We start from the raw sequence: 17,139 nt of genomic DNA, 5'->3' as shown, positions 1-17,139 counted from the left end.
ACTGAATTTTTAAGGTCAGTATGTATACAGACACTACTGGGATCTTAGTGACAGTGCCTTAGTCAAATTGACCACTTGGAGCACACATATGGTACTTCGGCATCAGCAGCCGGAGTCAGAGAGAGCATAAAATGACGTGCGTCAGGAAAGTATTCCTTGCATGGCATGAAATGTGCAAAAGGCTTGTATTAATTCTCTTAATAAATCATGGGTGTGTGTTTTTACTCGCTTTTTTTACGTAACGTGAAAGAAACCAATCAGCGCATCACTTGCTATTTTTATTTAGTGCTTTTTGACTTGCTATTTTAACAGCGCAGCTTCCTGGACGTGTCCAATGCTTCTCAGCAGAGGAAACTGACTCATTAAAAGGAACAGCAATGTTATTTTTTCTGTGTTCTGTTTGTTGATGGTGTAAAAATTGGGTTTTTTGACTGACTGTTGATTGTGATCTAGACTTTTTTTACAGTCAACGGCGCACCTTTGTTTTTTTTTGTTGCCAAGATAGCAATAACCACCACCATCAACCATCAGCCTTGATATATTCACATGCACTGTTGCTTTTTAAAAGATGAAGAAGAAAGGTGTACAAAAATAGACTGTTGCCGTGGTGTAAGATGGCGATGAGCATCAGAAGACAGAATGTACAATCTAATACCTTTTACAAAACTACAATGGCAGTACCCAAATACTTCTTTATTTAGGTGATTTTGGAGTTTTTGTCCCAAGTTTATTTCACTGTTTGGACCAAACAATTAGTCCTATCCAGACCCATTGCAACAAGGCAAGCAAACCAAAAAACTGCCTATAGGGCCCCGAACTAACCTGGGGCCCCCAGATAATAACTGAAACTGTGACGGAGCTCCAGCAGCTCATTTACAGGAACAGCAATGTTATTTTATTCTGTATTTTGTTTGTTGTTGGTGTAAAAATTGGGTTTGTTGACTGTTGCCTGTTCTTTTTACACTCAGTGGCGCACTGTTGCTTTTCAAAAGGTGAAGAAGAAAGGTGTACAAAAATAGACTGTTGGCGTGGTGTAAGATGGCGATGAGCATCAGAAGACAGAATGTACAATCTAAGCCCTCGTTATTTCCAGTCCTCCGTCACTATGCTGCACCGTGTAGTCCATTTCCTCCATATATTGATCATTACGGAAGCGCGGCTGATTGCGACTTCATTAGCTCCCACTGATGGATAGGACTTTTCTGCATTTAGAAACACAGTTTACTCTCAGAATTGATCAGAGCGTTAAATCCACAGCGGCGGCGGCGGGAAATGAAATTACTCTGCTCCTCACAGATAGTCTTTAACAGTATTAAGAGCTGTGTGACCGGCTATTATATAAGTTGTCAGCGGTAGTAGCTCACTGCGACACACTCCTACCAGCGCGTTTCAGCTGCCGGCGGCTGAGCAGCAGGAGTGCATATGCCTGTCATCCGCTATAACTCAGCCGGAGCCCGCGGTGGGGGGGGGGGGGGGAGTCCGGCGGCGCTGCGGTTAACACGTGACTCGCCCTGCCTGCGTCCTGCAGCGTTTGATGCAGGGTTTATACACCTTTTACAAGGTAAAATTCAAGCACTTTTTATATAAACATACACAATATATGTCTTTAAATTAAATGTTTTAGTTTATATTAAATACAGGGCTCTAGACTCATTTTTTGCACTGGTTGGACAGGAGACTTTTATTTTGACAGGTAGCATAGTGGATTAGCTGCAAAAGCTAACGGCTTTGTGTTTTTTAATAACAGGTTGATTTTTTTAGTGCTGGTTAGAGTGGGGAGGATCTGTTGTTTAATATTTGATGTGGATTATGGCTGTAATTTACTTAAGAGATTTATTTATTACATTCACAATGCTGGAATACATTTGTCGGGCTGATGCTAGCTAGGCTAACAGACTGCAGATCTTAATGGAGATGGCTAAAGGCTAACTGGCGATGCTAACTGTATTTCTGAACTAAATTAATCAGTGTTTTTAACAGCAGATTGGTGTGTTTGTGCTGGTTAGTGTTTGTAGATCCTGTGGTTTTATAGGATATGTGGATTATGACTATAGTTTACTCCAGTCTGAAGTTAATACCTTTACAACACCACAATACAGCTGCTGTCAGTTCAGTGCTAATGCTAATAGCTAGGCTAACACTGCTGGTGTTAATCTGTTCACCCCTCAGTCACTGACTTTACAAATATTATATTATATTGTATTGGATCGGTCCCCTCTCTACTTTCAAGGCCCATTTTCAATTTTTTCCAGCACCTTTCAGCTGTGATAAATTAATGATGACAGTGATATCTCAAAACTGTCATTCAACGATAATCAATATATCGCAAATCTATTCTCCACACTATACAGCGACTAAGTAAGTAAATAAAAAGCAGGAATTATGGATTTATTGGTGTCAGTTTCACACTATTTAAATACCAATGTCCTTCACTGTATGTTTACCAGTGTTGGGCACATTACTTTGAAAAAGTAATTAGTTATAGTTACTAGTTACTTCTCCAAAAAAGTAACTGAGTTACTAACTGAGTGACTCCATTATAAAAGTAACTAGTTACCAGTAAAAGTAACTATTGCATTACTTTTGTGTTACTCCCCCCACGTAAACAGTCAGATAGTTATTAATTGTAAATTAAATGCAGTTAGAATTTCAAGCATTTTCAAGCAATTTCTCCAAAATTCCAGAACTTTCCAGGCCTGGAAAACAGAACGTTAAAATTCGAGCACTTTTCAAGCTCTTTTAATGCCCATTTAGAAGTTTTTCAGCACCTTTTAGCTGTGGTTAATTAATGATAACAGTGAAATCTCAAAAGTGCCATTCAACGATATTCAATATATTGCAAAACTATTCTCTACACTTCACAGCGACTATGCTACTGAGAGAAAAAATAAAATATGTTTAAGTAAGTAAATAAGTAGCAGGAATTATGGATTTACTGGTGTCAGTTTCACACAATTTGAGAGCTGAGAGCATTTATACATACATATACTCAAAATATAATCAAAATATACTTAAAATCTACTCAAAATTATTGATTTGCATTTTGTCACACTGCAAGAGATGGTATAATGTTAATGTAAACACAACCAGATATGTGTTTTTTTTAATAGCAGAAGGAGAAGAAATTAAAGCAAAACATATGTTTTTATTCATTTAATCACTTCTTATCATTTCTAACATTTTACTTTACTTTTACTATTATCTATTTGCTTATTTTATATTTTATATATTTTTTTTACTTTTTTATGTATCAAATCTGTTTTTTTTACTATTTTAGAATTTTCTGTTTTTCATATATATTTTTATTAAATTTATTTTTTTTTATTAAAATTAGTATTTCTTTTATTTATGTATTTATTTATTTTTTAAATATATTTTTTTATTTTACTGAAATGTTTTCAATCCCTTTGATGTTATAAATGCTCGGCAACAATGTTTTTTCCCCCGAGTAAAAATAAAGGTTGATTTATTGATTGATGTGTTTTTTTTTATTTATTTAACTTATTTAGTTAGATAGTTATTTAGCATTTTTTAAGCACTTTCTCCAAAATTCCAGCACTTTCCAGACCTGTAAAACAGAACGTCAAAATTCAAGCATTTCCCATGATTTCAAGCACCTGTAAGAACCCTTCAAAAGGAGCCGAATGCGAGAGCGTGGCGGAGTATCGTATTAAACGGTTAACGATTCCTTAAATGGTTAGCTTCCTCCGCCGGCTGAGGCACACTTTCGCTCTGGAAGCGTTTATGCTAATGTGAACTGCCATGTGCCAAATGGAGAGGCTATAAATGCACAATGCCAACCTGTTCAGAGAGACTGCTGAGGATATACAGTATAATAGACATGCAGCATGATAGCGAATAACAAGACGCTGTAGATCTATATGCTAATGCAGATTAATAAATTATTCACATACCCTCTCTATCTCTCTCAAACTCTCTCTAACTCATGCATATGTATGATATTTATGTGAGAACGTACTGTATATATATATATATATATATATATATATATATATATATATATATATATATATATATATATATATATATATATATATCCGCTGATCAATCGTCACATTTATACTGCATATACAGCTCTGGAAAAAAATTCTGAACTCTTAAAACTTTATGAATATGAACTTGTCTTTTTTCTTTGCATTATTTGAGGTCTGAATGTTCTGCATCTTCTTTGTTATTTCAGCCGTTTCTCATTTTCTGTAAGTAAATGCTCTAAATGACGATATATTTATTTGGAATTTGGGAGAAATGTTGTCTGTAGTTTATAGAATAAAACAATAATGTTAATTTTACTCAAACACAAACCTATAAATAGCAAAATCAGAGAAACTGATTCAGAAACAGAAGTAGCTTCTAATTTGTCCAGAGCTCTATATGAGGAAATATATATTTAGGTATAAATGTGACCTATAACATTATCAGATTTTTCACGCACAAGTCCCAAGCGTAGCTAAACAGAACCCATTTAAACAAATGAGAAAATTATATTTTAATTGCTCATTTATATATTCAGGAAAATGGTCCAATATTATATTTTTATGACAAAACTTAAAGCAAAGTTTTAAGTATTTGAAAGTATCCTCAAGTGCAGTCCCTGCACACACCATCAAAAACGTTATAATGGTGGAACTGGCACTAATCAGGACCACCACAGTTGCAAAGTATACGTTTATCAGAGTTACCAGCCTTAGAAACCGCAAGTTAACAGTTTTTACAGAGTATCTTGGTTTGTTTAACACTTTTGAGCTACTATATGAGGATTTCCTATGTGTTCCGACATAGTCTGGATGACTTCACTATTCATTTACTATGTGAAAAAACATTAAAAAAAAACATTAAATGAGAAGATGTGTCCAAACTTTGGTCTTCTATTATATATCAGTCTAAAATTTACTTTTTTGTTATTGTTCCCTCTGGATCCTTCTGGGTTACACAACAATGTCTTTGATGATGAGTGTATATGCAGTCTATGTGTAGGGGGTTAGACAATGAAACTGAAACACCTGGTTTTAGAACGCAATAATGTATTGTGGTAACGGACAGATCTGGTGGAAACGGCAGAGTTGAGGTGCACATTGAATTCTGCGTGATTTGATCAGCCGTGGTTTTATGTTTTTTGGATACAATCCGGGTTAGCACCCGAACATCCCTTTCAGACAGCTTCCTCTTACAGCATCCACAGTTAATCCTGTTGGATGTGGTTGGTCCTTCTTGGTGGTATGCTGACATTACCCTGGATACCGTGGCTCTTGATGCATCACAAAGTCTTGCTGTCTTGGTCACAGATGCTCCAGCAAGACGTGCACCAACAATTTGTCCTCTTTAGAACTCTGGTATGTCACCCATAATGTTGTGTGCATTGCAATATTTTGAGCAGACCTGTGCTCTTACCCTGCTAATTGAGCCTTCACACTCTGCTCTTACTGGTGCAATAATGTGCAATTAATGAAGATTGAACACCAGGCTGCTCCAATTTAGCCATGAAACCTAAAATCCCACACTAAATGATGACAGGTGTTTCAGTTTTACTGTCCAACCCCTGTATGTCAGACACTCTTTTTAAGGGTAGATAAATAGGGAAGAGAATGACTTACCGAGCTGTAGAGGAAACCTTCTCCGTTCATGCCAATGTAGAAGCCAGCTTTTACCCCCTGGATCGCCACCACCCTTAGTCCGACCGGGATGAGGTTAAAAAGGGCTAGAAAAATCAAAAAGCAGGTGCAGAATTAGATATTTGTACCACGTTTTCCACTGATACAATGCCAGTACCCAAATACTACTTTCTTTAGGTGATTTCAGAGCTTTGACTCAATTTTATTTCACTGTTTGAACCAAACAAGTGGTCCCACCCAGGCCCGTTGCAACAAGGCAAGCAAACCAAACAATTGAGGCCCCAGATAATGACTGGTTAAGTATTGAATGCAACGGAAAACTGTGTGAGCGCCCCATTAAATTATGTGACAGTCAATATAAGAGAGTACAACGACACTGAGGGCTCCTCCCATCAGTTGACTGAGAGGTTAGTGATTCCTGCAGTCGGCAAAATATGAAACTTCCACAATCCATTCTGCTGGAGCTCCCCAAATGCCTTGAAAACAGCCCTAGTCCTACTCCATTTAAAGGGTATTAATTTCTGATTCATGTTGGAATAGAGGGGTGGGTCAGCTACATGGTCTTCAAATTAGACCAAGACACAAGATCCCAGTTAATACAGAATGTTATAAGAACGTTTTAGCAACGATTTGGAAAAAAACGACCACCAAATTAAAATCCTCTGGAACATAATCAAGAGGAAGATGGATGATCACAAGCCATCAAACCACCAAACTGAACTGCTTGAATTTTTGCACCAGGAGTAAAGCAGCATAAAGTTATCCAAAAGCAGTGTGTAAGACTGGTGGAGGGAGGAGAACATGACGCCAAGATGCATGAAAAAACTGTGATTAAAATCCATCAGATTTATTCCACCAAATATTGATTTCTGAACTCTTAAAACTTTATGAATATGAACTTGTTTTCTTTGCATTATTTGAGGTCTAGAAGCTCTACATCTTTTTTTTTGTTATTTCAATCATTTCTCATTTTCTGCAAATAAATGCTCTAAATGACGATATTTTTATTTGGAATTTGGGAGAAATGTTGTCTTTTTTTACTCAAACATATATTTATAAAGAGCAAAATCAAAGGAATTCACTCCCAAAAGAATCTCACAAATGTTTTATTACATAACGTTCAGAAAACATTTCATGTATTTTTTGCTTTATTATGATTTCAAATTATGATAACCATTTAATTATCTCATGCAATCTAGCTAAATTTCCTGTTCCACCTTAAATGATGCATCTGCAGGTATTGTGGCTGCAGTATTTAAGGTGGCAAAAAAAGTAGAACAAAAAGCTTCCTATTAGCGATTCATTAGGAATTAAGAATACACGATAATTAAGCCCACAACCAATAGTACTTTTGAATTGATCTATTTGGTTGACGTATTGTTTTTTTTGAAGGGATGTCCCTTGTTTCTTACACTGAGAATTTCAACATCTTTACCTTGTAAATTTGTTTTTGGTTTAAAGGGGAAAGGTGACCTCTGAAAATAAGGGGTAGTAGTCTCAATGGCAAATGGGATTGGACCCAAGTGTGCTCAGTTTAGTGTGGGCTGTACAAGCTAGCTAAATTTCCTGTTTCACCTTAAATGATGCATCTGCAGATACTGGGGCCACTGCATTTAAAGTGGGTTTAAGAAGCTCCCTATTACCGATTTATAAGGAAAAGGTAAAATTAGGGACACACGATAATAAATAATTTGCCACGTCATTAACCCACAACCATTTGTACTTTAAAATTGATCTTGATTTAGACGACGTATTGTTTTTTTTAAGGGATGCCCCTTGTTTCTTACACTGAGAATTTCTGTATCTTTATCTTATAAATTGTTTTATAAGCTAGCTAAATTTCCTGTTCCACCTTAAATGATGCAACTGCAGTTACTGGGGCTGCTGCATATAAGGTGGCACAGAAAAAGTAGAACAAGATGCTCCCTATTAGCGACTCATCAGGAATTAGAGACACACAATAATTAATAATTGCCACATAATTAGCCCAAACCATTAGCACTTTTAAATGGATCTATTTGGATGACATATGATTTTTCGAAGAGATGTCCCTTGCTTCTTACATGGAGAATTTGAACATCTTTACGTTGTAAATTGTTTTTTTTTTGGTTTAAAGGGAAGGAAGATCCTTGAAAATAAGGTGGCACATATAAGGTGGCACAGAAAAAGTAGAACAAAAAGCTTCCTATTACTGATTCATCAGGAATTAGGGATACACAATAATAAAGCCCATAACCATTAGTACTTGATCTATAAATTTATCTATTTGGATGACGTATTGGTTTTTAGAAGGGATGTCCCTTGATTTTTTTATGGAAAATTTCAACATCTTTAGCTTGTACATTGTTTTTTGGTTTTAAGGGGAAGGAAGACCCTCGAAAATAAGGGATAGTAGTCCAAATGAGAAAAGGGATTGCACCCAAGTGTGCTCAGTTCAGTGTGGGCTGTGCAAGCTAGCTAAATTTCCTGTTCCACCTTAAAAGATGCTTTTAAATTGATCTAATTGGATGACGTATTCATTTTTTTTAAAGAATTTCAACATCTTTATCTTTAAAACTAGTGTTTAGTATCAAAGGGAAGGGTGACCCTTGAAGAAAGAATTTGCCACATCATTAGCCCACAACCATTAGCACTTTTAAATGGATCTATTTGGACGACGTATTGGTTTTTTGAAGGTATGTCCCTTGTTTCTTACACTGAGAATTTCAACATCTTTACTTTATAAATTGTTTTTTGGTTTCAAGGGAAAGGAAGACCCTCAAAAACAAGGGGTAGTAGTCCAAATGAGAAACAGAATTGCACCCAAGTGTGCTCAGTTCAGTGTGGGCTGTACAATATAAAATGTTGTATAGATAAAAATAAATATGTTGGGCAGTGAAGGCAGCACGAGCCGTGGTCTGCTATAGCTGGATCAGATACGGCACCGTGGAGCAAAGCCAACTCGGGCTTGTCCACCAAGCTAATTCAATCTCATATGATCAAAATCAATGCGAGCTGGACGGGGTGTGAATTGGCGTCAAAAGGAATATTCCAGCATTTTCAGCCTAATCTGTATCTTGGTGCTTCTGTATCATACTTTATTGATCACTACAGATCTAACAATGAATCTAGAACAGAATAACTGAATATACTGTACATAAATGTATTAATAAAAGCTATTGTTCACAGTCTACCCCTTTACTTATCCCACCTATCCAATACATTTAATATAATTGAGAAGTTACTTTATTTCAGTAATTCTGTTCAAAATATTTTTCACTTTATTGTTGATGATTATGAAGCTTACAGCCAATGAAAACCCAAAAATCAGTGTCTCAGAAAATTTGAATATTATATAACACCATTTGATACTTTTGGCAGTGTGGGCAGTGTGCCAAATCCTGCTGGAAAATGAAATCTGCATCTATTTTAAGCGTTTATTCCTTTTATTGTTGATGATTATCTCTTACAGACAATTAAAAAAAAACAAAAATCAGTGTCTCAGAAAATTAGAATATTATATAAGACCAATTGGTACTTTTGGCAGTGTGGGCAGTGTGCCAAGTCCTGCTGGAAAATGAAATCTGCTTCTATTTTAAGCTTTTTGTCTTTTATTGTTGATGATTATGGATTACAGCCAATAAAAACTCAAAAGTCAGAGTCTCAGACAATTAGAATATTATGTTAGACCAACTGGTTCTTTTGGCAGTGTGGGCAGTGTTCCAAGTCCTGCTGGAAAATGAAATCCGCATCTCCATAAAAGTTGTCAGTAGCAGAGGGAATCATGAAGTGCTGTAAGATTTTGTGGAAAAACAAAACTGCACTGACTTTAGACTTGATAATAAAACACAGTGGATCAACACCAGCAGATGACATGTCTCTCCAACAACTTGTCTCTCTTAACAACTTTTATGGAGATGTGGATTTCATTTTCCAGCAGGATTTGGCACACTGCCCACACTGACAAAAGTACCAATTGGTACTTTAATATGATATTCTAATTTTCTGAGACACTGATTTTTGGGTTTTCATTGGCTGTAATCCATAATCAGCAAAGTAATTTTACACAAGAACAAAAATCTCGGTACCACTTTAAAATAAGACTACCCTTAGAAAGGTTTATAAAGGAGATTACTATTAATAATTATTAATAAGGTTGAAAATACTTTAAAAACTTGTATTAAGCAGTAAAAAAAAATAACAACATGTTTAAGGTGTTTAGCAATGAAACAGTTTATCATGAGTGAGATGGGAGTGGCTACTCGATTTACACACTAAATGTGATGAGATACAGCATGTCATATAAAACACAAATTTGCAAAGTAGTGATTCCACACTCATTTATACTATCAAACCTTAGATCTTTCTAGATACTGATCTGACTTTGACCGGCGTTAAACCTATCATATTAATTTATTTGTAAGTATGTTTAACTATTTACTATAAATTAAATGACCACGTTGAATTACATTACTAAGCAAACAACGGAGCACTGCGGCCTTTTTTTAAATGTATGTGTTATAACTGCTTATCAATGGTTGTTGTAAGGCATTTACAACATAATCAATAATCAATAATAATTAATATTCTAATTTATAAACCATTTATAGACTCTTTATTAGGGTAGTTTTAGTTTTTTAAAGTGATACAGAAATCTCTTCATAAAGGACTGAGATGGGAGCGGCTACTTGATTTATACACTGCCCTCCACTACCTCCAAACAAAAATGTGATGGGAATGATCTTATCTTGTCGTATAACACCTAAAACATAATGACTTGAATTTTTTTTATTTAACTAGAGTTTAAGAGGCTAATAGAAGTTTTTTTTTTCTGGTGGTGCAGACTGATATTTTCTTTCTTTTTTAGACGGTGAGATTGTGAGTCTGGACAGCAGGGATCAGCAGGGATCCAGCTGTGAGCTTTTTAAAGAGGCTTAGCTGCTCCCAGCAAGTCTTGCTTACTTTGCTGCCACCTTACTAACGGATTTGTGTCTGTGTAGATTACACTTTGTGCCCTTTTTCTGAATTAGGAATGCTCTTTCCCGCCCAAATCTAGAGGAGGTTTTATCAGCAGAAGCCGAATTAACATGGAATTGACTTTTACAGGCGAAGTGATGATTGCTTGCTTTTGTTAAGGAGATTTGATTTGATTTGATGGCAATCAGAACAGATAGATGCTTGATTTGGCTTCAAGTTTGGCTTGCGCTAATAATAAAACATCGGAATCATCTTAAAACCTCTCTGACACAAATCCGACACTTGTCTGAAAGGATTGCGAACTGAATTTGACAGCAGCAGATTGGATTTCTCAAGGCTAGAAGCAGCAGCAGCAGAAGAAAAAGCAACAGCCGAGAAATAAACAGCCTTAAACATGCTGGTTACGTCATGCCTCTCCCAAAATAGCCTCCGGATTGCTTGGAGAAAGTTCGAGAAGCCTGTCTACATGGACCTGCCTGCTGATGCCCTTGTCAGGACGGATGCAGTGTGCATCACTCCATCATGTGCAGCGCTGCTTTCCCTATAAAGCTGCCGGAGCTCACCTTGGACTGAAAGGAAAGGGAACTCTCAGCGGGCGAGAAAAAAGGACTCATCAGAGTCTGGCTGTGTCACATATGATCTCCTGAATCTCCTGAAGACAGCAATGGCAACATGTGCCTCCTGACAGCTCCATATTTTTCTCAATTAAGTCTTTAACCCCTTAAAAGTCTCCAGACTTGGTGAACCAATGGAAACCATTGGTTCTTCTGTGGTTCAGGTCATTAAATATGGACCAGACTTCCATTGGCCCCCATTGCACCCATTACTCCATTGCCCAAAGGAATAATAATCAGTAATTACATACACAGTGGCGCAGAAAGGGTGATGAAATTCATCGTACCATATGAAAACACCTGAAGAAATAATTTTATATTTTTATACTTTTATAATCTAAAGCCTTAAAGCCCTTAAAAGTGTCCAGATTTGGTGGCTTGTAAGAGTGACAAAATCCTCCCAAGATCTACAGGATCTTTTCTTCATACAATCTTGATTTTTGAAGAAACCATTGGTTTATCTGCGATTCAGGTAATTAAATCTGGTCCTTGGATCACTGGAAATAAAGGAATCAGTTAATGTAATTGATTGGCCATGTGCCATGTAGTTCACCAGACATTGCCCCAAGGAATACTGATCGGTATTTACATACACTGTGACACAACCAGGCTGGGTAATCCTTAAGTTATAACATTGAAAAGAAACAAGTCAAGAACCACTGGTACATCAGACATACATCTCAAGCCATATCCGGTAGGTGGAGTAACGTAGGTTTACATCAGATAAGGAATGACAGAGATGGGAGTAGCTACTCGATTTACACACTGCTGTCAACGTATCATATAAAACACCTAATGTAATTATTTTACATTGTTAATACTTACATAATCTCAATTAAACCTTTAACCCCATAAAAGTGTTCAGACTTTGTTACTTGTAGGAATAAAGAATCTTTTCCAAGGTCTAAAGGACCTTTTTTCTTCATGCAAACTTGTTTTTGTCATGAAACCATTGGTTCGTCTGTGGTTCAGGTCATTAAATATGAAGCAGACTTCCATTGGCCCCCATTGCACCCATTTCCCTAATGCCTAAAGGAATATTAATCGGTAATTACATACACAGTGGTGCAAAAAGGGTGGATAATCCTTAAATTATAACATTGAGGAGAAACAGGCCAAGAACCACTGGTACTTCCGAGCATTCTCAAGTCATATTCAATAGGTGGAGTAACACAAACTTACATCAGATAAGAAATCTCTACGTAAATGACCGAGATGGGAGTAGCTACTCGATTTACGCACTGCTGTCACCTCCAAAAAAACATGTATTCTCCCTGATTTTACAAATTAAGGCAGGGATAGGAAATACCATTACTGGGGTTCATTTTCTGTGTCTTAGGGCAAGCCTATCTTTCGTACTTTTAATGACTCACACATTAACAGCACTTTTTCTAATGGTATAATTCTACATTAGTGCATGAGTGGTCATTCTGGCTTTTAGCCATCATAAAATCTCTCTTAGTAGCAGAGAAAGTGTTAACTTGCTCTTACAGCCTGCAACACTGAGGCCAGGTGGTTAAAGAATACATAAAATTAACAGGTATACCAAAGAAATGTTCAAAAAGGGATCAAAGGAAACGACTACACACTGACAGTGAGTGTCAATGACAGAAGAACCAAACATATTTTGAAGTCCGCAATTTTACAGACTCCAGAGCATTTTACTTTCCTTAAAACGAGCCATAAAATGATCTCAGATAATAAAGTAAACCCTGTGCAAAACCACATTAATATTTGCTCATATTCTGCTAAGCCTCCTCAAAAAGCCAGCATGCCCTCAAACCCTCACAGCTGGATGTGATCCCTGCTGTCCAGACTCGCAATCACCCCGTCTAAAAAGGAGACTTGGCCGGGCACCACCAGAAAGCTCTATTAGTCGTGATTAATGACCACAAACCTCCACGGCTCCATTAGCCGAGCGGTTGTGGCCACTGAATTGCAGGCACTCAGAGGCTGATCGCGTATTTTGTAAGTATTAAGTGGCAGCTGTAATCATTTTTACTTTGCCTGCAAGACAATCGTAGGAGTTCCTAAATAACACGCAGACCTTGATCACGGTTATCAATTAGGTGAAAACAGAACGACTACAATGGACTCTGGACCACGTCATCAGATCTTTATCTTATTGACTACCGCGGCGCCATTGTTCATGTTCAACAAAACATGACTCATCCACTGTCCCATACAACAACAACGAGGACGAGAACTGCTCTAGGAATTGGGCACATTCTCATTTAGGATACAGACTCATGCACTATAATCCTGGATACGTTTTTTACTTAAGAATTTACTTTAAAAAATTGAAGAAAGCAGTTGCCTTAAAAAGTTAAGTAATGGGTAATGAAAACTTAAGTTAGCACGACTTAGAACATCAAGTTATTACAACTAAAGCGGAAGTTGATTTAACTTCCGCATAAGTTGAGTTTACTTAACTTTTTTAAGGCAGCTCAAGGTTTTCTCACATTTTTAAAGTAATGGGGAATAAAAACTTGAGTTAGCATAAATTAAAACATCAAGTTATTACAACTAAAGGGGAAGTTGATTTATTTCTAAGGTAGCCCAGGGGGGGAATCACTACACACTGATGGTGAGTGTTAGTCAGAAACTGTTGGACACACCCAGTATGCAAATAGCCAATAGCCAATGAAAAAGAAGCTGTTAATGACAAAACAAACTCAGTTATTATTATAAGTTGGTTCAACTCAAAGATCTCAGTTTGAATAGTGCAGTATATGTGTCCACAAATGTTCAACTAAATCAAAATAGTTGAGTATTGTTCAGAAATATCCAATTTTATGTAAAACAGACTTAAATCATTTGAGTTCAAACAACGTATGGGTTTACAGTGTGGGGGTCATCACACTAGACCTCAATGGGTCTAGTGTGAAGTTTCCACCAATCAGTGATGGTTTGGAGAGACATGTCTGTCATCTGCTGGTGTTGATCCACTGTGTTTTATTATCAAGTCTAAAGTCAGTGCAGTTTAGTTTTCTCACAAAATCTTACAGCACTTCATATCTTACAGCTTCCCTCTGCTACTGACAACTTTTATAGAGATGCGGATTTCATTTTCCAGCAGGACTTGGCACACTGCCCATAATCATCCACAATGAAATAAACAAACATAACTTTTCAATGATATTATAATGATATATAAAAAGTAGAAGTCTTTACATAAATGACTGAGATGGGAGTGGCTACTCGATTTATACACTGTTCTTACCTCCAAAAAATGTGATGAGAATGATCTTATCATATAGCACCAAAAAATAATGATTTTTTTCATTTAACTAGGGTTTAAAAGGCATTTAAAAAGAAGTTTCTTCTTTTAGAAGGGGTGATGCCACCTTGGTAATGGATTTGTATCTGTATAGGTTACACTTTTGTGCCCTTTTGAATAAGTAATGTTTTTTCCTGGGGAACCGTCAGTAGGGACCCTTTGTAGCTCAACCTAAGCTAACATGACCATGAATTTTTCATGGAAGTTTGACCTGGAGTGGTTTGACAGGGGGTCTGAGTGGGATTAAGTTGGACTATAACAATGGAGCCCATTGGGAAAGCCCAACTAGATCCAGATAAACCCACTCAGAGCCAATGTAACCAACCTGTAACCATTCTAGCACACTGCCATGGCACTTTTCAAGGTCAGTATCACTGCCATACTGAAATATACTCAACATACTCCTATGTCTTGTTAACTAGTCAACAAGAACACCAAAAAAGCGGTAGAGGATCCATATATATACTGTAAGAAATTATCTACAATCTTCAATTGGCCAAAACTCAGATTTTTTGGTGTTGATATCCACTAAAACCAGTGCCAAATTGACTGCCATGCCACTTTTAAGGTCAGTGTCAATGGCATACTAAAAATACTTCACCACCTGGATGATATCTGTTCAACTAATCAACAAGAACCCACCACAAATGGCATAAAGGGAATCTGTATTTTATTCCTGCTGTGCTCGATAAATTCAAACCAGTGCCAAACACATGGATATGCCTTTATCAAAGTCACTATCAATGCCATGCTGTAAATAGTCCACTACCCAGATAAGTTCTGGCCAACAAAAAAAACAATAAAAATGCAATTGAGGGTCTCTGAATGCTGTAGGAAACGGTCTAAAAAGTCTGTAATCGCCCACAGAAAGAGTTAGAGACTGTAGCCCACCAGTTGATGTGGTGAAATTGGACACCCCTGCTGTAGACCTTTATCAGGGCTCAGTTTTTGACCAGAGATCCAGCCTAGCATTGACACCCAGCCAACACTGCTGTGCCCGATACACTCAAACCAGTGCCAAACACCCTACCATGGCCCTATGAAGGTCAGTATCACTGCCATAGTAAAATAACATTCCAAAAAAGGAGTAAAAATTGTTTTTTTGCACTAATAGATGGTCTACAGTCTCTAACTCCCCACCAATTGGGCATCCAAGCTTTATTACAGTTCAGTTACTGACCAGAGTGCCAACCTACCATAGTTGGTACCAGGCCACCATCAAGATTACTTAAACTGCCATGATAAAACCAGTCCATCACTCAGACAATGATCAAGAACCCACCTAATTGAGGTAGAAGGTCTGTAGAATAAGCTAAAGAAACCCTTTAAAAATCTCATTTTTTGGCTTTTGTTTTAATGGCTAGGTTGGCCACCAGGCTGTAGAACTTCATCAGAACTTTAATGACTCAGCAATGCCATTATCAAGATCAGTGCCAATGCCATACTATACTATATTGTACATTTGGTCAACTACTCAACAAAAAAACACCCCCCAAAAAAACTCCTCTCAAAAATGGGGTCGAGGGTCTGTATTAATTACCCAACTGTACAGTTTGACATGGTAGCCCATTTGTTGGTGCACCATGCCACCTCATGGCAGTGTTTTGCTCAAAGTTATATATTTTCTTGGTCCAATTATCTATAGAAAAATATTTATATCGATAAATATAACCAATAAATATAGTTTTTATTCACTAAAATATGTCAATGTGGGCGGAGTCTCTGCAGCTCCTTTGTAAGAGAGGGGAAAAAAGTAAGCTGCTTTCCCAAATCTGCTTCCTCACCTTTACACAAAAGTGGCTACTTCAATTAACTAAATGTTTTATTGACATGTTGGCGTTGTTTAATTCAAGTTTAAGCACATTTTTATTGTTTATTGTATTTAGGGCTGTTTTATACACTGATTTGGCACAAATTGTGTTAAGGTGGAATTTTTTAAGGTGGAAATGAGAATCTAGATGCTAACCAGTCACTACATTTTTTTTATGTTTTTGTTTTTTTTTATTCTTATTTTGGTTAATAAGCTCAATAAATTCCACCACCCACAAAATTATTTGACCTACTAATCAACAAGAACCCAACAAAAATTGGCTATAGGGTCTCTGATAATTACCAAACTCTACAGTTATACAGTATAACCCATCTTTTAAATCACCATGCCTTTATCAAGGACAGTATCACTGCCATCCTCAACATTATCCACCACCCACAAAATTATCTGGTCAACTAATCAACAAGAACCCAACAAAAATTGGGTAGAAGTAGAAGTATCTATAGCCTGAGAAAAGAAACCCTGGTCTACAGTCTATAATTGGCCACCAATGCAGAACTAGCCTCCCTATAAAGCAAGTGTCCCTCATAAAGTGGCAAGTGATTGGAAGCACAAGGTGGGTGTTTTTAATAAAGTTAATGGTGAGGATATAGCCCCAGCCATGCTAATAAGCCATTCTTGGCATCCGCCGGATAATTTATGGGCCCAAGAGTCTGGGGTTTCGCTCAGCTTTGAAGTCAGCACAAAATCAGGATAATGAAGGAACTGGACTCACAATAGCTTGTCATTTTTTGTTCACTCTGGCACAATGCTAATTGCTAAATGCTAATTCCACTTCGTTTCGTTCTGTTCGGTACACGGCATTTGCTGTCGGGAACAGACAGTCCG

The 17,139-nt window shown here is 37.0% G+C and overlaps 1 protein-coding gene across 3 annotated transcripts in view; it reads right to left on the bottom strand.

The window, feature by feature from the left end:
- The window catches only part of fgf12a (fibroblast growth factor 12a), a 100,318-nt gene that overhangs the window by 34,173 nt on the left and 49,006 nt on the right, over positions 1-17,139 (bottom strand). For all 3 annotated transcript variants that reach the window (XM_022678630.2, XM_022678628.2, XM_022678629.2), the window contains one exon: positions 5,613-5,716. In XM_022678630.2, coding sequence (XP_022534351.1) covers positions 5,613-5,716 — 104 coding nt within the window. The remainder of the gene's footprint in view (positions 1-5,612; positions 5,717-17,139) is intronic.

This window comes from Astyanax mexicanus, chromosome 4, assembly GCF_023375975.1.
Source record: "Astyanax mexicanus isolate ESR-SI-001 chromosome 4, AstMex3_surface, whole genome shotgun sequence".
Taxonomy (NCBI): Eukaryota; Metazoa; Chordata; class Actinopteri; order Characiformes; family Acestrorhamphidae; genus Astyanax; species Astyanax mexicanus.
This window is presented reverse-complemented; position numbering and strand designations above follow the sequence as displayed.